Genomic DNA, 25952 nt, shown 5'->3' on the forward strand with positions numbered 1-25952 from the left:
TATAAATTTAGAAGATTACTAGCTGATGCCCGCGACTTCGTACGCGTGGATTTAGGTTATAAAAAATCCCATGGGGACTCTTTGATTTTCCGGGATAAAAAGTAGCCTATGTCACTCCCCAGCTCTTTGACTGTACCCATTTTGCCCGTTGCTCTGTTGGGACGTGATTGAAGAACAAACCAACAAGCCAACAAACCAACAAACAAACACACTTTCGCATTTATAATAGGGGTAGTGATTGCTTGCTGATTTTAAAGCACGTGTGTTCACACCCATTTCAACAAGAAGCAGTTAAATAAAGTACACAGACGAACTCCGCATATAAAGGGCTCGATATGTCTGCGCTTTGCCTAATGAACTATTTGAATGTAGGCCTTATTGGCTCGGCATAAATAAAGAAACAAATGGGCCTGCCTCGCCGTGCGCCCGCGCAGCTTAATACCCTGCTTACCTATACGGGTATTTATAATACGCTGCTTAGGGTACTCTTCCACTGAAGCGGGAACAGCGGAGTGGTGACTATAGTCCATTCCAATTCAAGCTCCCATTTTAGGCTGCATCATCACCTACCACCAGGTGAGATCGCAGTCATGGGCTAATTTGTCTCGGAATTTAAACGAAAAGTGAAGAAATACCTTCACGGCAAGAGTAAATAGGCGTCTTCTAGACAAGCGCGCTCCAAGCCAGACCTCCTCATTTATTGCTCTAGTCTTTATATAATACTAGCTTAGGCTCGCGACTTCGTCCGCGTGGACTACAAAATTTCAAAACCCTATTTCACCCCCTTAGGAGTTGAATTTTCAAAAATCCTTTCTTAGCGGATGCCTACGTCATAATAGCTATCTGCATGCCAAATTTCAGCCCGATCCGTCCAGTAGTTTGAGCTGTGCGTTGATAGATCAGTCAGTCAGTCAGTCAGTCATTCAGTCAGTCAGTCAGTCAGTCACCTTTTCCTTTTATATATATAGATAGAAGATATAGGCATGATTGTCGCCAAGCGCCTATCCTGCAATTTAATAAAATCAGGAATCCTGCCAATCCTCACATAGTCTGCATGGTGGATTATAGCTAAAACCCTGCACATTCAGAGAAAAAACCCGTTCTCAGAAGTGGCCAGCGATGGCTTTATGAGAATTCACTAAGATATTACTAGGCCAACCACAGAAAAGAAAATAATATGAGTGTAAAAAGGGTGCATAATACGTAGACGGATGTCAGAAGTGAGTGGAAGAAGAAGATATGTTGTGCCGACCCCACGTAGCGTGCGATAATGTAAGGAAGAAGAAGAAGAAGTCACCTCAGCCACTCTCACAGCGGGCTGTGCGGGCAGCGGCGCGCAGTCTTAACCGCAACGCGTGCGCGAACTCCCTTTGAAAAAGGATCCTGGATGGGTTCGAAACTAGTCGGGCTAACGTCGCCTAAACACGTGAGTAAAGCCGGGTGTGAGATATTTATAAGAAGGAGATTACTAGGCCAATCAAAACATTGAGATTGTAGCAATAATTAATTAATCAGCTATTTCGCAATCAACCAGCTCTTTACGTTTTACTTCACTCAGCTTCAGTGAAAGCACCCATCTCTTTTCGTAGCTCCGCACTTTTCCTTTACGCTCGTATCCACTTCAATGGAAACGCAGCCTTATGGGAGTTTTTGTAGGATTTATTGTATTACCGTTGAGTAATATGTGTGGTAATGTAGTGGTAATATTAAGTAAATAAACTTCACATTTATGTAAGTTAGCTCTAACGTGTCAGTCATATTAATTTTACTCAGTATCTTCATATTCTATCTCTATATTTCATGTATTTAGGACCAGCGGTTTAGGCTGTGCGTTGATATCTATGTCAGTCAGTCAGTTAGTCAGGACTTTGAATTTTATATATATAGATAATCTACGTTAGGTCTAAGTTCTAACCTTGTCTAACGTAATAAAGATCAAATGAGTTTAATGGTGTGATCAAAGTTCAAATCGATTTATACGAAATGTTAGGTGAATTGCCTTCTTTCACGGCGACGGTATGTTATCAGAGGTAAAAATTCACGCAACGTAAGCTAAATGACCCTCCAATGGTTATTGGGTCTGTCGGACCCAGGCCGAATGGAAACGATTCGATTATTGTCTGTGTGACTGTGAACATAGGATTAAGTTACACAAGTAAAGTACCTACATAGATGGGGGGCGTGATTTTGTAGAATCATGGAGTTATCATCATCATCATCAACCGATAGACGTCCATTGCTGGACATAGGTCACTTGTAGGGACTTTCACATGCCACGGTCTTACGCCGCGTGAATGCAGCGGCTCCCTGCGACTCGCCTGATGTCGTCCGTCCACCTAGTGGGGGGTCTTCTAACGCTGCGTCTTCCGGTGCGAGGTCGCCATTCCAGCACCTTGGAACCCCAATATCTATCCGTTTTACAAGCTATGTGCAGTGGCGTGCACGTGCACAGGGTTTGAAGCCAGGGTAGGCATTAGTTAGGTAGGAACCTGTTTACTGGCAGGTCATAATGTAAAATTTGCATTGAGCTATTACAACTGGGGTAAGCAGTGCATTTATGCCTATATGACCTGCACGCCACTGCCTATGTGCCCTGCCCATTGCCACTTCAGCTTCGCAACCCGTTGAGCTATGTCGGTAACTCTAGTTCTCCTACGTATCTCCTCATTTCTGATTTAATCACGTAGAGGAACTCCAAGCTCTCTCCATCACCCGTTGAGTGACTCTGAGATTTCTTATTAGGCCCATAGATAGCGACTATGTATCGGATCCATATGTCATCACTGGTAACACGCACTGTTCGAAGACTTTGGTCTTCAAGCACTGAGTAATTTACACAAGAACATGGAGTTATAGACTTATGTAAATAAGCAGTGGCATCGGTAGACCGTCGCGCTAGAAGACTCATTGGTGACGAAGCGCTGGCGCTGGTTACTTCTAAATTCCAAATTTTGGAACATCGCGTCGCGTCGGCGCAAATTCACCTGTGTATCGGTATTCTACAGAATTTACAGGGTGTAACCAGAATGCTAGCAAATATGATGCCTACATCATATTTGCTAGCGTTCTGGTTACACCCTATAATAAATCAGAGGCTTTCGTCACTTATACAAGTGCGAATCTTCAAGTTCTTTGAGCACATTACAAGGAAGAGGAGGAGGCACATTTATCAAAAAACGACTAACATATTACATATTAAACAATACTAATAGTAATGACAATCCCCATATGCCAGTTTCAGCTGCTGACAGACGTGTTCAAAGAGATCAAATCCTTTTATTTAAGCTTCTTAACAACGGCGTTGACTCACCATATCTGCTATCAAAAATATCTTTAAGATGCCCACGGGTTAACTCCCGGCATCGGAAACTGTTTCATATTGCACCAAGTAAGACTAAACACGCTGATAACACATTCATACGACGAAGTTGCAACCAAGCTAATCATCTATTCGCGAAAAGTTATATTTTTCATCTCTCTCTCCATAGGTATAAATTAGCAATTAAGGATGTTATATCAAATTCTGCCTAGTTATAGTTTATACTTTAGTCGATTTCAGTTCTGTGTTCCATAAGTTTACCTACCTACACTAGCGGCACGCTATGATGGCCGGTTTGACACATTACAATAGTGATGTGGAATGTCAATTTATTCTCGAACAAAAAACAATTAAGTTTTGTTTTTGTACCTGATTAAATAGGTTTAATAAAACAAAAATGTATATGTTTATTTAATTTATTTGAACGAACTGAATATTTGAACGAAAATGAATATACATACTTTATATGCACACAAGAAACATATGAATACAAAAGATACCGAAAAAGGTGCCACAAAAGGCCATAATTAATCAGATTCGTCCATACTACTATTTTCACTGTCGTCACTGCTATCATCACATACATTAATAATTATATGTTCGTTTTCTATAATATTATCTATTTTCACATCTCTTTCATAATCTTCCCTTATTAATTTAACAGTTCTATTCACAACCTTTTCCCAGTCTCCTTTAGTCACATGTTCACAAGCTTCTTCTAATAATTTTAGCATTTTTTTTGTGGTAAATGGGGGTTCTGTATTGTGTCTTGCAGCATATCCCTTAATTTGAGCCCACACCAACTCAATCGCATTATACTCACAATGGTAAGGCGGTAACCGTATAACTCTGTGCCCATGTTCTAATGCTATTTCGTCAATGACGTATCGGATCTTGGTTGGTTTGTTTTCTTTTAAAAGACGTACTAATTCCGCTTTTAACATATTCATGTTTGCATCTACGCCATTTTTACGAAGCCATGCGACGATATCAGCTTTCTTTTGGGATTGGGCAGGTGGCTTGTCAATTTGCATCGAGTGGTATGGGGCGTTGTCCATAATTATAATAGATGGTTCAGGGAGGCTACACAACATTGAGGTAAACCATTCAGTAAACTTTTCTCCATTCATGTCTTCATGATAGTCTCCAGTGGTTTTTGACGCAAAAGCCATGAGAGAACCTTCGACAAACCCGTTGATGGTTCCGGCGTGACAAATTATAAGTCGCGATCCTTTTCCTACAGGAACTTTGGAAGTAGATGCTGCTGTGTCATCGTTCCAAGAACGGCCTACAGTATGGTTAGCATTAAGCCATGTTTCATCCAAGAACACAACATTTTGCCAATTTTTGATTTCTTTCACTTGCCGTAAAAAAGTATACCTTGCCATCGCTATATCAAATCTTTCCATCAATATTTTGCGTTTGTTACATTTTTTGTATCGAAATCCAATGGTCTTCAAAATCTTCGTTAAAGAACTTTCCCCACCGAAGAATAATCCAGCTTCCTTCAGTGAATGCACCAACTTTTTTCTTGTTGGATACTCCTTCTGTAAATAGTAGCCGTAAACATGTCTTCGGATAGCATCGGCATCAAAGCTATCGATGCCTACGACTGGTTTTGCTCGTTTTCTCTTTTTTGGTGTGTGAAGTTTATTTTCTTCTGTGCCAGTCTCGCCATATTTTTTTTTAGTTATCCGTCTAACAGTTCGTTGTCCAATATTAAGCGCATCAGCTACGCGTTCAACCACTGACGTTATAGGTAAAATTGGCCCTCCATTTTGAGCTTCACGATCGAAATAGTTACGAAGGCGTATTAGGAACTCACGTGTCTGACTATTTAGAACAGTTCTCTGCGTACGTTCGGTCATATCGACGAAATCCACAACAAAGGGCTTGAACAGAGTCCAAATTAACGAGCAAGGGTCAACAGTAATGCAGTATCAATATTTGAAATCCAAAGCCAGGTCAAAACTATATCACAATCGCATTGCACTGACAGTTTATACTTTTCGAAGCAACGTCAATTCGAAACTGCTTTGTTTTGCATTGAGCATTGACGCGAGTTTGCCGGAGGTAGTAGTTGTGCTAGCCAGCGATCCTATGTGACGATCGTATTAGATTCCATTTTTAAAAATTTATTGATATTTTTTTGCGATTTCAGAGGTTTGTCCACATAGTGAAAATTGTTCATATTCACAAGTACATTCACCCCTTAAATGGTGCAAACTGATTTTTCTACACTTGTATACATTTAAGAAATCAATTTAATAAATAAATTTTGAGTCCTAAACCTAAAACTACATTCGATAAAATTTATGAATCTCTGCACATCACTATCGTCAATAAAGTAATACAATTATTTCCTTCAAAGTCGTTATCAATTAATACGGAACTTCATGAGCGGACAAACGTCAAACCGGCCATCATAGCGTGCCGCTAGTTTAGTTTGTTTTAAATACTCTGTGCCTAGTTTTTCATACGCATACTATGCCCGTGTGTTGTGGACATAATTCTTTATTATAAGTGTTAATTTCTCATTGGAGACTGCTTTGGTTTAAGTGTTTATATATATATACTATCTAGTTAACTAATTGTAACTGTTTGTCTCTATAAAATAAAATAAATTAAATTAAAATTAAAGAGTGGTACCATCGAACACCTCGTGGTACAAGGTCGAGTGGAGGCCACACGTCCGCTTGGGTGTTCCCCAACTAGGTGGACGGACTTATCCGCTCTGCAACAAGCACACCTGTCTCCGTGTGTGCACATAATGCCACCAATAGAAGTCGCTGGAGGGAGAGCGCACGAGCAGCAGTGAACAATTCATAGCCACGACCACTCTGTCAAGAGTGAACGATTGAGAAGAAGAAGAATCATCTAAATATATAAAATGATTAAGGAAAAGGTGACTGACTGACTGATCTATCAACGCACAGCTCAAACTACTGGACGGATCAGGCTGAAAATTGACATGCAGATAGATATTATGACGTAGGCATCCGCTAAGAAAGGATTTTTGAAAATTCAACCCCTAAGGGAGTGAAATAGGAGTTTGAAATTTGTGTAGTCCACGCGGACGAAGTCACGAGCATAAGGTAGTCAGTCATAAATAAATTATGTTAAGCTATACTTTGTTGGTACACCTACTAAAAATGCAATCAAGCGCCATGCACGAAATGCACGGCATATTAATTCTGTATTGTTTAAAGTTGCCACCATGCACGTCTGTAGGTGACGCAAAAAACAATTATAGTTAAAATTCCGTCCGCCGTTCGCTGTCGGTGGTCTAAGCGATTGTTATTCAGGTCGCTCTGAAGGTGTTTGTCGGTTAGCGATTTATATGGACGTGGGCGATTAAACAATATTGTTTGTTAATGATTTAGCGTTGGTCGTGGTTCTTTAGGGTTCCACAATAAAGAGGTCTAAACCAAACCACTGTTGATCTTGAGTCTATATTCGGGAGCTCCAGGATTCTCAAGACACACATCTCTAATTTCTTAGAGTATGTTTTAAGCAATTAAATATCATCATCAGATTCATCGTCAATATCTACTACTAGTACAACATCTACTACTACAATAACTACACGGGGTAAACGGAACTTTTATGGAATTCTAGCAAACCACAGACATACCTACGAATATATATTAATTCCTAGAACATAATACTTATTGAGTTTGATTTATAAATATTCAAATGAGAACCTACATTGCGACAAGGCTATGTGCGTGGCAAAAATCGGAACTAACATTGCCGTCAGGTCTCCCCTTTGTTCTTGTTTGAATAGTCTAAGCCTTTGTTCTCCAGCAGCGCCCCCCTGTCAATGTCATTCAAGTGCCAAGAGAGCCTTGTCGCACTGTAGCTATATTTATACTAGCTACCCCAGCGAACTTCGTACCGCCTACAGTCGATTCTTTTTCAGACAATTTTTTAAATTTTTCTCTCCCTAAGAACCGTCCATCGTACTTCAAGGAATATTATAAAAAAAGAATTAGCGAAATCGGTTCAGCAGCTGTTCTCGAGATTTGCGATCAGCAACACATTTAGCGATTCATTTTTATAAATAGAGATGGAGAGCGCGCTAAGGAATTTTCGTATTCTAAATGCCATGAGGCAAATGCACACCTGTCAACTGAAAGTGCAGACAATATGCCTCGACCACACAGCTGGCTGATTCGATACACATCTATGGTGGGTCTCCACGTCGCGCGTCGCGGGGGACTGCATTGTCATTACGTGCTGCTAATCATTAACAGCCACCATAGCATAAAGGAGAATTATTTATTAACCACGACATGATGAGACGAGATTGATAGGCAAACTAGAAACAAAAATAAGCTCGCTACTCCTGCGCTCCGCCTCTGGAAGGTGCGAAAGTCATTTGTGGGAATGAGTGTAATATTTTATAATCAAATTCCACAAGCAATTTTAGACTTGCCTTTACACAAGTTTAAAAAATGAGTTAAAAGTATGCTCCTAAAAAAAGCATATTATACAGTCACAGACTATGTAAACGATAAAAAAGCTTGGATTTGACTCGCTCCAGCAATGCACGGGGCTGCAATGGCTTGTATAGTACGGTATAATAACATTGTAAATTGAAAAATTAAAAAGAGCAACCGCCGAGTTTCTTGCTGGTTCTTCTCGGTAGGAACGGCATTCCGAACCATTGGTAAATTAAAACTACCTGACTATTCATAAGCACTTGTAAAAAGTTTACATGAATAAAAAAACATTCTATTCTATTCTATTCTATTCTATTGCACTAGCTAGACCAAGGCTACACGGTGCGTTTCCTATGCGTTGCGTGCGGTGCCCGAACCGCTGTGGATTTAAGTGTTGGGTGTCACACGGGCACTGCGTTTCCGTTCCGGCAGAGAGTATGGCCACAGATATCTCATCATGATCAACCCATCGCCGGCCCACTACAAAGCACAGGTCCTCTCAGAGTGAGAAGGGTTTTTGGCCATAGTCTACCACGCTCGCCAAGTGCGGATTGGCAGACTTCACACACCTTTGTGAACATTATAGAGAACTCTCAGGCATGCAGGTTTGCTCACGATGCTTTCCTTCGTTAAAGCGAGTGATATTTAATAGCTCAAAACGCACATAGTTTCGAAAAGTTAGAGGTGCGTGCCCGGGATCGAACCGTCGACCTCCATTGGAAGGCGGACGTCCTAACCACTAGGCTACCACAGCTTCACAACAGCACAGATCTCTACATTAATATGATTAATGTAAAAATTCTTAATAATTTTAGTGTAGGTACACAAAAATTATAAAAAAATCTTAACATTAACTTTATTAACGTAGAAATTCTCTACATTAATTTTATTATTGTAGAAATTCTTTACATTAATTTTATTAATGTAAAAATTCTGTACCTTAATTTTATTAATGTAAAAATTCTGTACATTAATTTTATTAACGTAGAAATTCTGTACATGTAGAGCTAATAAAGGATTAAATTCATTCTTGTGAGACGAAATTCAGGTAACTATACTGTCAACAACAAAAAATCCATCCGTTTACGTACAACCTATTTTCTTCGTTCTTTTACGAAAGAGATACCTTTTCTACCAAATTATAGGTTATTGATAAAAATTACAGACCTCAACCCTTTGAGATCAGTTCGAGATCACGAGCTGCTTTACCGACGTTATTAATGGCTTCGATGATTGCTGCAAAATTGCTGCCTTTCTAGACCTTATTTTCACTTCTCCTTGATCAAAATATAATAGAGAATGAGGAGGTTTCCAGGCAACGTTCGAGAAAATTTTCATAGATGGCGCTGAATACTACCACCACTAAAGATGAAAAATAATAGAGCCGGCGATGGGTTTTTTTTTTTCTTCTTTTTTTTTACCTCCGACATGGCGGTCGGAGACTGTTCTAGGTCGGTACTAAGATTGGCTTTTTTTTTCCATTTGCCTTTCTTATTGCTTTGTTGAAATTGGTGCTACTACACACTAAGTGCCGGCGATGGGTTGATCATGATGACTGATGAGTCAATATCAAAATTGGTCCCTTAAACACCCGCTTCCATGATCATCTCGTTTGTGTCATTGAGGCATAACCGACGACGGATTTATCCCATTGACTCAGCAATTTGCACGTCAAAGGAGTCAAGTGCGGTGCGGCGGCGCCTTTGATGTCCGCGCGGTGTCAAGCCGCCTTAATGGGCAAATTGCATGAATTAGAATGCTCCGTGATATTATGATATATGGCCTCAAAAACAACAATTTTTTTTTTTTTTTTTTTTTTTTCCTTATCATGCGATCAGTCGATGGACTATGAGCAGATTGGTTGGAGGACAGGTTGGCGTGATTGGAGACAACTTCCCCAGCGGGAAAACTCCATGGGTCTCAGCTAATTATCCAGTATATGCTTTCTCTTTAGTCGACGAATCGCCTGCGGCATTGTCAACTGCACTGCCAGACGATTTGGATGGTTAGTAAGTCTTGTTTTGTAGTTGCAACTATAGCTTCTAATCTCTTCCTTTACTGTGTTGATATTTAAGTGTTCATGGAGTTCCGATATCTGCAAGAACCATGGCGCGTTGGATAGTTGTTTCAAAATGTAATTTTGAGCTCTTTGTACAATTTGAATATTGGAGTCACATGCTGATCCCCAGAGCTCAATGCCGTATGACCATATCGGCTTTATTATTGTCTTGTATATCAGGAGCTTGTTGTCTAGGGAAAAAAAAAAAAAAGAACAAATTTGGTGTCATTAACTATTGCTCCAAATGGCTAGTTCTAACGATGCGTACCGTTTTTTTTTTGCTGGCTGGCACTTTTCTTTTTTTTTATAAAAATTACAGATATTCTTTAGTGAATTACGAGAGCCAAAGTACCTACGATTGGCACAATTTGGCTCGATACAAAAAAATCGCGAAGTTTCCCCAAAATACGCATTTTGTACACGACCATTAGGAGAAAAACCAGTTTTATTCGATTGATATAGGATTAGGAATCATAATATAAATAATATCAAAAAAAGTCATTAATATTAATGCCACGATAAACTTGTTAAAGTGCCTGGCATCGATAGTTTTTATCGGCAGCAATAATTCTCCGATAAGACGTGATAATGAATAGGCTGATAAGAGAAATGTCATAACCCCCATTAAAGGCGCTTATCGAGAGCTTTCGACAACCGCACTAAATAACAATAATGCCCTTCCGACCGAATTTCGGCCACGGTCACAGAATATACAGGGTGTAACCAGAACGCTGGCAAAAACATGTGATAGTACCTACTGATGATTACTGATGAAAAATAAATTTAAAAAACCTATAATTTTGTAAAAGTTTACGATATATTGCAAATAAAACATCTGACTGCCGCTAGAAGTCAACGAACGTTGCATAAGTAGGCCAATCGGAGTCAATGCCGCGTCGTCGGCGGGGCATTGGCCCGAGTTTTGCAGGCTTTACATTACGGGTTTGAAAAATACTAAAACTACAAAATGAGGCAAATGGTTATTGGTATTTTCTATATTTAAAAGGGCAAGCTGTCTGACTGACTGACTGATTAACTGACTGATCTATCAACGCACAGCTCAAACCACTGGACGGATCGGGCTAAAATTCAGATAGCCATTATGACGTAGATATCCGCTAGGATTTCTGAAGGATTTTTGAAAATTCAACCCCTAAGGGAGTAAAATAAGGGTTTGAAATTAATGTAATCCATGCGGACGAAGTCGCGAGCATAAGCTAGTGTACCTAATATAAATTAGCTCTACTTATAAATAAAACAATCAATCGACAATAATTATATTAATTAATCAATAGTATCCTTCAAATTCTTTCCCTTAGTTTCAGGGAGTAACAAACAAAACCCAACAGCAACTACGGACAGAACAGAGAATATCAACGAAGGGACCCAAATAGGGGACAGTTTCGCTATAAACGGCGCTGCCATGGACCCTACCTTACCAGCAGCAGACACTATACCAAACGACATATTCCTTAAAGGGGTAGGGAATAGCTCTGCTTGGTACATATAGGTTACCGCATAAGTCGCCGAGCTCGCAGTGAAGCCTATGACTCCTAAGCAAGTGGTAGACCAATGCCCTGCAGGTGTGAAGATTAATCCAGTCATCACTACCCCGGTCGTTAAGAGAAAACCGCAGAGTGCTGTCTTTCGGCTAAGCAATTTTGTCAACGCGATTTGTATGGGGAATAGTGGTACCTGAAAAAGAAAATATTGAATTAAAAAACAATGCATCGCCAAGGTCTGCACCCGTACGTAGTCGAAATTCCACGGATATTTACGAAGCGATTTGGAGTAAGCGAATAAATAAAAATAATGTTTTTTTTTTAAATTATTCTCTTTAATAATGAATTCTAGCCCCATAAACTACCGTTATACAAAAATTCACGTTATTTTATTAGTATTTAGTACATTCCAAGACCCTATTGCAAAAATAATTTAAATTTTTTAATGCATTGGTGGTTTCTCTGGGGTTGCAAATGTTTATGGGCAGCGGTAATCACTTAACAACAGGTGACCCTGGAGCGCGTTTGCTCGCTATTCATAATATAAAAAAATATAATAAAACACTAGGTGATACGCGTGGATTTAGGTTTTTAATATCCCGTTGGAACTCTTCCATTTTTAACCGACTTCCAAAAACGAGGTGGTTCTCAATTCGGTCCGTTTTTTTTAATGTACTAAGTTCACCAATTTTTTGAGGTTTCTGGACCGATTTGAAAAAAATTTTTAATCAACAGGGGATGTTTCCGTGGTGGTCCCATTTTAAATTTCTGGATCCAACTCCTCAATCCTGATCCTCATTTTGCTCGCCCGACTTCATATACACGTTTAGAAACAAAAGTTATTTTTTACTTTGTACCTAGTGGTTTTGGAAGTAGGTTTTTATAATAATTTTTTTTTCTTGAATAAAAAGTAGCATAGGTATATCTGGCCCCAGTCTTTCGTCAGAATCATTTGAACGGATGGGCCGTGAAAAGCTAGCAGACAGACAGACAGATATTAGTATGGATAAATTATAAAGGTCCTTACCTGAATCAATCCCAATATAACAACTGTTACATAAACATTAGATCCGATGAATGTTATATACTGGTATATACCATAATAAGTAACACCAGTAACGAACCATATCACAAATGTCGACATGGTTATAATGATCGTCCTTTTGTCTTTAAAGAAGTCCAAGTATGACGCGTTCACTGCTTTGTTTTCATCGATTTTCAAGTTTTCCATACTTCTTGATACTGTGTCTTTGATATGCTCGGTGCTCAGTTTATTGCTAAAACAAAATTTAAATATAAAAATAATCTTCTTCTTCTTCTTCTTCTTTATTCTTCTAAATATATATAAGGAAAAGGTGACTGACTGACTGACTGACTGACTGACTGACTGACTGACTGATCTATCAACGCACAGCTCAAACTACTGGACGGATCGGGCTGAAATTTGGCATGCAGATAGCTATTATGACGTAGGCATCCGCTTAAAAAGGCTTTTTGAAAATTCAACCCCTAAGGGGGGTGAAATAGGAATTTGAAATTTGTGTAGTCGCGAGCATAAGCTAGTTATATATAAAATTAAAAATCCTGACTGACTGACTGACTTATATATCAACGCACAGCCTAAACCGCTGGTCCTAGACACATGAAACTTTGAAGGTGTGTTTTTGTAAAGAGTTAGGTATACACTAAGAAAGGATTTTTCGAAATTCCACCCCTAAGTGGATTAAATAGGTGATGAAAGTTTGTATGAGAGTCTGTCATTTTTCAAGTTATTTGCATGAAAATTGGTACCTATTTGGGTTTTCGGTCACAAATTTAGAAATACGTGTTTCAGAATTTTTGGAAATTCACCCCCCACTTCGATTTTCTAAATTCCACCCGAGCGAAGTCGGGGCAGGTCAGTTAGTATTTTGATAAAACAAAACTAAACTCACACTTTAGCAGCTCCAAACATAATTTCCACAGCTTTGTCAACTTTTCCATGAGATATTAACCACCTGGGCGACTCTGGCACAAAGCATACCAATACCAGAATGAAAATGGATGTAACACTAAGCCCATGTAAGTAATTCTTCCAAGCTGGTAAATAGTATGCGTAAAGTGCCAGTGAAGCTTGTGCGAAACAATCAGGGAAAAGACATAATGCTCCTGAAAAAAAGTAATTTAAAAAAGTAAGTAAAAAAAAGTAATTTAAAAAAGTAAGTAAAAGTAAGTAATTAAAATAACATACAGGGTGTAACCAGAACGCTGGCAAAAACGAAGACAGGTTATAGTACTGATGATTACTGATATGATACCACAAAAAAACGCGAAAAAAATGTAAAAAAAATCCTATAGTTTTGTAAAAGTTTACGACATATTATTGCAAATAAAACAAAAAATTAAAATGTGTTCATAAACAAATATTAGTAGATATTTTCAAATTTTAAAGTTAGATAACTATACCAAGTGGGGTATCACATGAAAGAGCTTTACTTTTACATTCTAAGACAGATTTTTATTTATTTTTATGCATAATAGTTTTTGATTTATCGTACAAAATTTCGAAAAGTACGACTAATACGGAACCCTCTCGGTGCGCGAGTCTGACTCGCACTTGGCTGGTTTTTTATTAAGTTTTAGTGCATCATACAATTTCCCTTACCTACATACTCTCTGTATCGTTTCCCCACGATTTCCATCATAACAGGTATAGCAACTATCAGTGACCCGCCAGATGCCACGCCAGTAACAAACCGCAGGCTGCTGAACGACCAGTAGGTGGTGGTAAACGGGGTTGCTACCATGGAAACTATGTTCAGGAGGGTTGACGACACTATAGCGATGCGGCGACCAAACCTGGAATGAGAAATTGTAGATGAATGAATTAATGAATATGAATGAATGAAATATTGTACACCAAATTAAAAATGCAAAAAAAACAATAAAATAAACTTAAACAAGATAATAGTTCAAAACTAAACCCCGACTACGGTCCTCTTAATAAACACTGAAATATTGTAAAATTGTGTTTCTGTGTCTCGGTATATTAATATAATATTATAATATTTTACTATAGGTATTAATTATATTCATTCAACTCAGAATTATCGCTTCTTACACATTTTGATATCCCACTCGATACCTACGGAAACGAAAAAAAAATTCAGATATCCCCACTTTTTGGCTGTAACATCTGCCAAATTAATTTTGTTTACATAAAAAGAAGGCAAAAACACGCGAACGAACTATAACGAATTGACTGACACCTCATTCATCAAAATTGTCTCAGTAGTATAAGCACTATACGGTGGAACATAATATATAGATACAAACACATATACGTATATACATAGACTGATAAAATCATAATTCATCCAAAAACTAGTTAAACAACAATTAAAATACAGCCAAAGTAAATGCAATTTTATTGTTTAAAAAATTGGCTGTGCCACAATAGATAAAAGTGTACTGATTCTTTTAGAGAGAGAGAGAGCCAGCGCGTGCTAGACCTTCCTTATTTTATAAGAGCTGAAAGTTTATCTGCATATTGTCCCCAACAGTGGGATAGCGCTCCCCAGCGCTGGCTCTTAGGCCATTTCACAATCATTGAAAATGTTAGATTGTGCGAGAGAGAAGGAAACTTAGCTAACTACAGCGCCTTAAATAAGATATAAAAAAGACAAACCTGTCCGAGACCCATCCAAAAAATTAAACTCCGTACACCACACCAAACATCAAAATGGTTTGTGCAAAACTTGCCAACCACTCCTTTTCACAAATCAGTCCAAAATCGGTTATCAAAGTACTTGTCATGACCTCCGAATGGTAAATATATTTGGCACAATTCTCGTAGCAAGTTCCGTTTTCAGCTGCCATGGTCGTATTGTCCACAAACTCTACGCACAAGAAGTCTGTAGTTGGAGTCAGAAATACTACCGACATGAGGTTGAACATAGCAATACATCTCGTTAATGATGCAAAAGAGACGCACACTTGCCATACTCCGCTCGCACCTATACACTCTTCAATATAATCACTTTCACAATTTCCTTTTTCCTTTCCATCTTTTTCTGTAACACTGTTAATTACTGAAAAAGCGTTCATTGTTGACAATTGTTTTTCAATTTTCTCCATTTCAAAAATATTTATAACAATATTGTGACTTGGATTTTTTAAACGTAATTTGTTATCCTTTTACACAACTCGGCTATCATCAGTGAAGAAACCTGTTGCACTGACTACATAATATGTTATAGACTTTACTGGAAACAGATAAAGGTCATTATAAGGCACTATTATACTATGTTTATAGTGTTATACTGAATCTATTTCTCCTCATTTCAATTTCCAGTTTTATTCGCAATATTTAATCGCATGCACATTAATAAATAAACTGTTCTGTTTAAAATTCAATGAATAACTACCTAATGAAAATGACTAGGTAATCTTCAATCTACATAAAACGTAAGCGTAACTCAACTTTATTATTATTTAAGAACCGAATGTAATAATTTTGTGTAGGTACATAAACTTTTTTGGTAATTATCTAAAACCAAGCAAGAACACAAACAATGAAAAATTCAAGATAATCACTTTCGCAATTTCCTTTTTCACTTCAATTTTGTCGTTAATATAGTCAGTTATTATATTAATCGCATTCACTTTTTTTATTTTTTTATCCATTTTAACTAGTTACATAATATATTACATACATGTACTTGAAATTTTTCTATATAATATTAACTTTACACAGCACATCTATGATCATTGAATTAAACCACTTTACTATGTCACTTAACCTCGTTTTCAGATACGGTATCGTCACGGTAATTCGTCCTCTTTATAGTAGAATAGCTTATATGATATATGTTAATACTAGCTTTTGCCCGCGGCTTCGCCCGCGTGGCCGACAGGAAACAAATGGCAATTTTTTATTCAGAAACAAACATTATAACATTATACACGTGCACCCTGCACCAGCACTGAATAACACATATAACCTTCCAACCCCCATTTCATCCCTTTAGGGGGGTTTTCATAGTAGTTTCTTAGCTGACACCTAACCTCAAGAAAAATCCTACTTTCCAAATTTCAAGTAATTAATATCAATAATTAAAACTTTTTTTTTTTTTTTTTTCCGTTCGGGGAGGAGGAAAATCCTCATGGATGCCTCCGGCATGCCCGACTCCACAATGGCCTACGGACTAAAAACCTCCTCCCCCCCCTCCGCTCTATCTTTCAGGTAAAACCTTTGCATTGCATCTGAAAGATGGCTGTCTTTAGAGTTTAGGCGCTATCTTTTTTCTGCCTATCCCATTCATCCGTGATTCTTCTTTTAATAATAGCACGCAACATTTCAGTGCATGCATCCCACTGTGATTCGCTTGAGAGCATACGAGGGACAAGATTCTTAGGCGTTATTGATTCGCCTTCTCCCTGGGCTTCTTTTCTTTTGTGCTCGAACTCCACACACTGAAATATTGCGTGCTCTGGCGTGTCTTCTGCACCGCAATACCAGCATGAATCACTGGGCGCTTTCCCAATAGCATGGAGGTAGGTATTAAACACACCATGGCCACAAAGTGCTTGAGTTATAAACTTATCCACTTCTCCGTGTTTCCTTCCTATCCAGAGCTTTACGTTAGGGATAAGTTTTCTCGTCCACTGTCCTTTTCCTCCCTTTTCCCACTCTGTCTGCCACTCTTCCATTGTGCGGTTTCGCTCTTCGTCTGGTGTCCTTTGGTCTTCGCTGTTGTACATTCTTGTACGTTCCCTCGCCAATCTTTCGATAGGTATCAGGCCAGCTATTACCAACACCGCGTCCAGCGATATAGTTCTGTACGCACCGCAGATTCGTATAGCCATCTGCCTTTGCACCTTGCACAGCATATGTTTGTACTTGGCGCAATTCAGTACTCTACCCCATACCGGAACTGCATATAGCATTACAGAGTGGGAAACTGAAGCTAATACTCTCCTTTTGCTAGCCCTGGGGCCTCCTTGTTTAGGCATTAAGTGGCTCAGTGCCATTGTAAGCCGATCTGCCTTCTCCGATACTTCCTCAGCGTGCTTGCAGAAAGTTAGGCTTTTATCAAACCATACGCCGAGGTATTTTAATTTATCATTAGGTTTTATCCTGACCCCTTCCAGCAGGAATGTAATAGGCTTAAATTTTCTGCGTCCACTCAGCATAATAGCTTCAGTTTTTTCTGGAGCTAAACGCAGCCGCTTTTGCGCCATCCATCCGCTTATATTTGCCAGTGCCTTGTTTGCCTTTGTCATGAGATCGTCCTCCTTACGGGCAGCCACCACCAGCGCTAGGTCATCGGCAAAACCCACCAAATGAACATCCTCCCCGAAGTCGGTTCGCAGTATGTCATCGTAGAGTATGTTCCATAGCGTTGGTCCGAGGATAGAGCCTTGTGGTACCCCGCTAGTCACTCGTATGTCCGTACTCTTTCCTTCGCTGTCGCGCACTATTATTTGTCTATCCTGTAAGTAGCTATTTATAATGTTGTATATGTAATTCGGAAAGCCTCTCTTGTTGATTTCTTCCAGTATTAACTCCCATGGAGCCGAATTAAAGGCATTCCGAACATCCAGTGCTACCAATGCGCAGAGTTTCTTTTTACGGCGAGTACCTTGCCTGGCCGCCTCAGCGATGGTTATCACTTTATCTATTGCACCGAGTGTAGACCTACCGCTTCTAAAGCCATACTGCGCCTCTGCTAAGTCGCCATGGTCTGGTAAGAGAGTTTCCATTCTGTTCAGTATGATTCTCTCTAACAGCTTCCCATAGCAGTCGAGTAAACATAGTGGCCTATATCCCGTTGGGTCGTCCGCAGGTTTCTTTGCTTTGCGTAGCAATAGTAGTATTGCTACTTTCCAGATCTGTGGAAATTCCCCCGTTTGGAGAATCTCATTCACGACTTTTGTAATTTTATCGGGGATTGTGGTAACGGCCAATTTGACTATTTCAGGTGGTATAAGGTCTGGTCCTGGCGCCTTTCTCAGCTTGATTCGATCACATGCCCGCTTTAGTTCGTCGCTGGTAACCAGTGGTATTTCCTGGGTAGGATAATTTAAGCGTTCGAAGTGGTCATGTGATGGAAATAGTACATTGGCTATTTGGCACATCTGTTCGATACCAATCTGTATTTGGGGTCCTTTTTTTAGTTTTTTCGTAACTATTTTATAGCCTAAGCCCCGGGCACACATCGTTATCTACAGCCTCACACAGTTCCGTCCACTTATTACCTCTACATTTTGTAATTAATAGCTGCAGGTTAAGTTTTGCTTTTTTATATTCTTTTTTAGGTTCTTCAACGTCAATTTCTTGCTTCATTTTGTATTTCTTTGTCATTGCTCGTGTGTATGTTCTTCGGCGCTCAATACATTCCCTCCTTGCTTCAGCTATCTCCTCATTCCACCAATATACTTGCTTCCTCCGGCCACGTTTTCTTTTGGGCATCGATTGGTTGCATGCCTTAGTCGTGGCAGCTACCAAGTCTTTAGGAGTTTTGATTTGTTCGCAACTGAGTGTTTTTTGAAATATTTCTTTGTTAATTTTATTCATATTCCACCCTGTTGCTGGTGGGAAGATCTTAATTTCTTCTTGCAGTACTTCAAATGAAATATATTTATGTCCACTCAGAGTTTCTTCCTCCATCACTTTCCAGTTAGCCACCTTTCCTGCCCAGTCAGAGCTAACAAGCGTCACGTCGGGTCTAGAAGACTTGTGTCCCCTTTCAAAGGTTGGTAAGTTCCCTGTATTTATGGTGACCAGATCCAGCTCAGCGAGGGTTTCCATTAGATATTTGCCTCTGTGGTTTGTGGTTTTGCTTCCCCACAGCTTTGAGGCAGCGTTGAAATCCCCAGCCACTAAAATGTTTCCTTGTTGGTTTCTTATACTATCACTGAGTTCGTCTATGTCTTGTTTATACTGGTCTATGCTGCAATTGGGTGAGAAATAGCAGCTATATACCGTGAGGCTTGATAGCTTTAGTCCCAAATATCCATTTCCTTTTATTACCTTTTTGATTGTAATACCTTTGTTGTAGATGACTATAGCCGCGTCGCCCCTTTTGTCTCTCTCCCAGCCTGCTGCTGTGGATATCTTTTCGTTTGGCTCAGTGATAATGGCAAGGTCGATATTTAGATTTTTATCTGTTGCTAGGAAGAGATCATGGGCAGCTCGCACTCTGTCTAAGTTTATTTGAAGGACTTTTAAATCCATTACGATGTTTTTAAATAAAGGTGCGAGCCTCTAATGGCATTCCTGAATTCCGGGCATCCTGTAGAAGCGGCTTTATGGCCCGATTCTTCGCATATAGGGCAATACAGTCTGTTAGAGCAATTAGCTGCTTTATGGCCCTTTCTACCGCACTTCATGCATAGTTCAGATCTATCCGGCCCTTGGCATTTTGAGGCGATGTGCCCGATGCCCCAGCATTTGTAGCATTTCCCAATGTTGACTCTTTTCCTTATTCTACATCTTGTCCAACCTATATTCACCCACCCTAAGTTTGGTAGTTTTTTAGCGTGAGTATTGTCTATAGATACTGTCGCGTTTAGGCTTCGATATTGGGTTGGTCTCAAGGATCGAACTTTCACAGGTACCTTAAGCTGAGCTTCTACGGCCTCTTTGACCTCCTCGCAGCCGCTTTCCTCTTCTATCCCCGCTATATGGAATGTGGTTTCTCCGCCCATATTAACCTCAATTTTTTCACCCTGGAATATATCTATAAGCTTCTCTTTAAAATTTTCTGCTTGATTTTTGTTTGCTAGAACCTTCATCATCATCTGTGATTCGCCTGCTTTCCCACCTGCTTTTTTAACAGATTTAACTGTTATCCCTAGTTCTTTTATGTCTGTGGCAGTTACTCCAGTTTTTGCCTTTTTAAGCATATCCGCATAGGTACCTTCACCTCTTACCGTAATAGTCTCCATAGTCCTTTTTTCTGTCTTGCTTTTTCCCATTTCCTTCGGGAGCTCATTTCCTTGTACTAGAATCTGAATTGTCTTGCAACTGTTGGCATATATCGATTCTATTATCTTTCTGACTTTGCATTTGTTAAATTCAGCTTCCATGACGAACGCGAGATTTTTGTTCGTGGTTCGTTCTTCACTTAGTCTTTTTAACTCGACGAGTTGTTTATATAGTCGTTCCATGTCCTCCCGCCTCTCTAAAGTTGCGATGCAGGGCAGTACGTATATATATCTCTCTCCTTCTCCCACGCCACTCTTTGAGCTCTTATTGGTGCGAACCGTAAATTCTATCTTACCCGGTTCAACTTCGTCTAACAGTTCTACGGCTTCGGGGTACCCTCTTTCTAGTAGTTTTCTCACTCCCTTTGGTTTCTCTTTTGTTCCTTCCTTCTGTGGTTCTGCTATCACCGCAATATCCCAGCTCCTATCTAGCGATAACAGGTTAGCCTTCTGTAAATTGACGGCTTTATAAACTTTCTCTGGCCAGTCGTTTTCGATAATTTGTGCCAGTCCATTGAAGTCTAAGCCTTCATCTAGCTTGTTCCGTATTTCGTCAGCCGCGGTAAGCCGCGATATCTCTTCGTTTTCCCCATTTGTCTGGGTTTTTCGGTCTCTAGTAGGCTTGGCTGTCTGGGTGCTCTGGTTTCTAGTAGACTTGGCTGCCGTTGGCTTGGTTGCCTCTAGCACTTCCCGATCTGCTTCTATGTTATCTTGATCTTTATTCTCTTTTTCCGTCTGGGTGCTGAAATCTTGGGTATTTTTACTAACCGTTCTCGCTCTTGTCTTTGGGTGGTTCTGGTTGGCGTGATCACCCCAGTCCTTCATTTTGCGTTTTAGTCCGTCCATACGGTTCTTTAAGTGTTTCACTCCATTCTTAATTTCCACTTTAGTGTTTATGTTCTCTCCTACTAGTCTACATAGGTTGTTTGCTATCTGTGACAGTTCTGTGCATAGGGCTATCATGTCATAATACCTGTCGTCTTCGGTATCTTCTGTGTCTCTTTGTCGCTTGCCTCCTGTCGTTCCTACTTTCGTTTGGATACTCTTTACCTCCTCGATCTTGTGTATGACTGGAAATGACCCACTTTTCTCTCGCCTAAAACGAGTTAAGCCAGCTTGTTCAACAGCACTGATGTCTTTAACTGGTGACCTCTGTAGCTTGCTTCTCCTAGCAAAGGGGTTTATGTCGACTTCCGTATCGAGTGATCTTTCGCTTGAAGTCTTTTCTATTTCTCCAGTTTTTACTGTGCGTCTGCGGAAGTCATCTATCATGGTTTGTATACCGTCTTCAACTGCAGCATCTAGGTAACCGTAAACAGCTGCAGCAGTCGTATCCTGATTGTATGAGGCTGCTGTTTCATATGTGGATATATGTGTGTGTGATTGTGTGCTTTCTGTTTGCATGTTTGGCGAACCTTTGCCCTCCCCAGAATACGAAGGGCGGCCTGAAGCTCTGATTATACACGGTATCGAAGACATATTCAGAGCTTCAGTGAGGGATTCTCCAGTACCACTATCGGCGCTGGTACCCTCCTGGGGTAGTTTCTCTTTGGGATCCGCTTTATCCATGGTTTACTCCTTCTCCGACCTCTCTTCTCTTCTACTCTAGTCCTTTTTGGGGTTATTTAGACCCCAAGGCTCGCTGTAGCCTCATTCAGCTGGTTGCCCAGCTAAGTGTGTGGTTATCCCGCCACTGCTCGGTCGCCAGAGCCTCGTTCGTTGTCCAGCAGGGAGCACCACGGCAGCCCGACGGTTGCCGCCGCCATTCGGCGCGTGCAGGTGAGGTTGACGTTTGGATCGGTTCAGATGTTAGTTACCGTTCCTCCCTTACTCCCCTCAATAATTAAAACTGTCCCATACAAACTTTCATCCCCTATTTTACCACCCTTACGGGCGAATCTTACAAATATCCTGAAATACGTATTTCTTTATTTGTGACAGAAAACCCAAATACCAATTTTCATGCAAATAACTTGAAAAATGACGGACTTTCATACAAACTTCCATCCCCCATTTAACCCACTTAGGGGTGGAATTTCGAAAAATCCTTTCGTGGATACTTACTCTTTACAAAGAATAGACTCTCCAAATTTCATGTTTTTAGGACCAGCGGTTTAGGCAGTGCGTTGATATATATGTCTTTCAGTCAGTCAGTCAGTCAGTCAGTCAGGACTTTGAATTTTATATATACCTATAGATAAAAATAAAATAAATGTTGTTCATTGCAATCTGTTATTAGGCATGAATTTGCTAACCCGCGGCTCTGCTTGGCCAAAATATTTTTTTAATGTACGAGCAGGTAGTCACTTGATGTTAGATGATTACCACCACATAAACATTCGCAGCAGCAGCAGATGAACTGCCAGGAATTTATTGATCAACCCGTTGAATAATTTGAAATAAATTTTCTTTGTCCATTTCTGTTTTATGTATATTATACTAGCTGATGCCCGCGAGTTCGTCCGCGTGGATTTACGTTTTTCAAAATCCCGCGGGAACTCTTTATTTTTCGGGATAAAAAGTAGCCTATGTGTAGCCCAAGGTAAAATGTATCTCCATTCCAAATTTCATCCAAATCCGTTTAGCCGTTTTTGCGTAATTGAATAAGAAACATCCAAACATCCACACTTTCACATTTATAATATTATTAGGAATTAGGATTTAGATGACTAAACCATGCCAACGGTCCCGTGGATTAAGTTTTTCAAAATCCCGTTGGTAGGTACACTTCGATTTACCATGATAAAGGTTAAATCTATCTTTGGGACGCCAGCTGTCTCAAATTTCATTAAAATCAGTCACAACAGATAGGCCATGTCCCGTGAATAGGTAACAGACGGACAAACTTTTGTATTTATAATAGTTACTAAAATAATATAATATGGATATAATTTATGCATGCGGCAGCAACGAACCTTGGCGAAAACGTATAGATACACATCCGGCTAGACGACGTCTATTTAGGTAATATTAATTTCAAGGTCACTGAACTGGGGAGTTCTCTGAAGAGCTATATAATTATATATTATTATATCAATAACTATAGATGATGACTGCAACTTCTTTTGCAAGGATTTCAGTTTTTAGGAAGCTCAAACTCGGGATAAAAGTAATCTATGTCATAGGTTACTTTTTATCCGGAGTGACGAAATGTGGTAGGTACACAGACAGACCAACCACATTTTCGTCACACTGCAATTTGCAAATTGTGCATTGTAAGGTCTACATCTTCTGAGGGTGCTCCGGTGTCGGGCGAAACGTGCGTCGAGTGTGTTTTGGGATTTGTGTGGTGCTGCGTGGTGGTGGTGCGTATTGCTTGCCGAGTGGCTGCTTTTCCTGCATGGTTAGCAGTGGGAGGGCGGGTGGTGCATTTCGCAAGCTGCATGTTGCATCATACAGATTCAACCTGTTTCAGCAGATTACAGCAAATTAAGTTTTTGGTTCATTGCATATGTATAGTTAGATATTGTTTCAAAACCCTGATAAATTAAATAAAGACGTATCATATACCTATCTGAGATCCATCCAAACATTGAGACTCCGGACACCACATTAAACATCAAAATGGTTTGCGGTTTGGCTCTTAGACCACTTTCACAATGATTGAAAATATTAGATTGTGCGAGAGATAAGGAAACTTAGCTAACTACCTTAAATAAGATATAAAAAAGACAAACCTGTCCGAGACCCATCCAAAAAATGAAACTCCGCACACCACACCAAACATCAAAATGGTTTGCGCAAAGCTTGCCAACCACTCCTTTTCACAAATCAGTCCAAAATCGGTTATCAAAGTACTTGTCATGACCTCCGAATGGTAAATGTATTTGGCGCAATTCTCGTAGCAAGTTCCGTTTTCAGCTGCCATGGTCGTATTGTCCACAAACTCTACGCACAGGAAGTCTGTAGTTGGAGTCAGAAATACTACCGACATCATATTGAACATAGCAATACATCTCGTTAATGATGCAAAACATACGCACACTTGCCATACCCCGCTCGCACCTATACACTCTTCAATATAATCACTTTCAGAATTTTCTTTATCCACTTCATTTTTTTCTTTCATACTGTTAGCTAATGAAAAAGCATTCATTTTTGAAAATTGTCTTTCATTTTCTTCCACTTTTAAAATATTTACAGTAGTATTTTGACTTCAAATTTTTTCATCAAATTCACAACACACCTATCGTCAGTGAAGAAAACAGTTTACTAACTAGGTAAAGGCTTTATTAAAAACAGGTTCAAGTTATCATCCGTACTGTTAATTTAGCTAAGTATAGCGATAATAAACTGAATATGTTTTTCTTTATTTTAACATTTGCGACCAGTTTTATTCTTTAAAATCGCATGCACATTAACCAATTAAATAAATAGGTTGACCATCGCCATTCAGCGTGGCAATAGTGCCAGCTTAATGGGCACCTTTGGCCCAGGGGCAACCAGGGGCGCACTTTATGACGACGTTTAATTTTAAGTTGGTAAGGTTTACTTAAGTTTGTATGTTTTATTTTAATATTTTTAAGTACTTTTAATTTAGATTTAAGTTTATTTAATAGAATTGTGTTATTATTATTTTAAGGTATTCATAATAAATTAAATAAATTAAAAATATACTATAGAATAGAAATAAGTATTGGATACCTGTCCGAGACCCATCCAAAAATTGAAACTCCGAACACCACACCAAACATCAGAATGGTTTGCGCAAAGCTTGCCAACCACTCCTTTTTACAAATCAGTTCAAAATCGGTTATCAAAGTACTTGTCATGACCTCCGAATGGTAAATGTATTTAGCACAATTCTCGTAGCAAGTTCCGTTTTCAGCTGCGATAGTCGTATTGTCCACAAACTGCACGCACAGGAAGTCTGTAGTTGGAGTCAGAAATACTACCGACATCACATTGAACATAGCAATACATCTCGTTAATGATGCAAAACATACGCACACTTGCCATACCCCGCTCGCACCTATACACTCTTCAATATAATCACTTTCCCAATTTCCTTTTTTCATATCAATTTTTTCATTGATACAGTCAGTTATTGTAATAGCATTCGCTTTGGACGCTTCTTTTCCATTTTCCTCCATTTCAGCTATATTTATATTGATATCGAAGCTTGAATTTTTCTAGATAACTATTTTCTTATCAGTTTACGAGCACAGCTAACAGCTATCATCAGTGAAGAAAATCACTTCACTGACTAGATTATCGTTATCCTTAACCTCGTTTAGACAAACAATACAGTTCTTTTTCGTAGGATAGGACACATATTTGCTGATACAGCGTGTTTGATAAATCATTTAACACGACGAAATATGTGGTACCCACCAAAATATGTGGTACCCACCAAAATATGTGGTACCCACCAAAATAGTCAATAGTCATAGATTCTTTCATTGTCTCGGCTACTTGACAGATTTTCAAACAGTCTATCAAGTTCACAGTAGCTTTTTACGAGTTCATTTTCGCGATCAGCTTTTTGCAAGATTGTTACTTATTTAAGTTATATATTATCTCCCAAGAGTATCACGCTACAAAGCTCATTTATTTCTGGTGCATCTACATATCGGTCCTATCTTCGGCTTGCTGGGAGGTTATGGATATTATCGAGCACCTTGTATATATGCTTTATCACTGAGATCTTCTGTTAG

The 25952-nt window shown here is 39.4% G+C and overlaps 1 protein-coding gene across 2 annotated transcripts; it reads right to left on the reverse strand.

Annotated features, from left to right (window-relative positions):
- Positions 1-11084: 11084 nt before the first annotated feature.
- Positions 11085-25343, reverse strand: LOC117987037 (organic cation transporter protein-like). Of its 2 annotated transcripts, none has more exons than XM_034973997.2 (5): positions 24940-25343; positions 13970-14163; positions 13260-13473; positions 12353-12602; positions 11085-11518 (listed from the first exon to the last, which is right to left on the reverse strand). In XM_034973997.2, exons 1-5 carry the CDS (start codon positions 25311-25313, stop codon positions 11108-11110), a joined length of 1443 nt encoding a protein of 480 aa, XP_034829888.2. In that variant the 5' UTR covers positions 25314-25343; the 3' UTR covers positions 11085-11107. The 2 variants fall into 2 exon arrangements, with proteins under 2 accessions (XP_034829888.2, XP_034829889.1); XM_034973998.2 differs by lacking the exon at positions 24940-25343 and adding an exon at positions 23973-24322.
- Between the last annotated feature and the right edge of the window lie 609 nt (positions 25344-25952).

Source organism: Maniola hyperantus, chromosome 12 (genome assembly GCF_902806685.2).
Source record: "Maniola hyperantus chromosome 12, iAphHyp1.2, whole genome shotgun sequence".
NCBI lineage: Eukaryota > Metazoa > Arthropoda > Insecta > Lepidoptera > Nymphalidae > Maniola > Maniola hyperantus.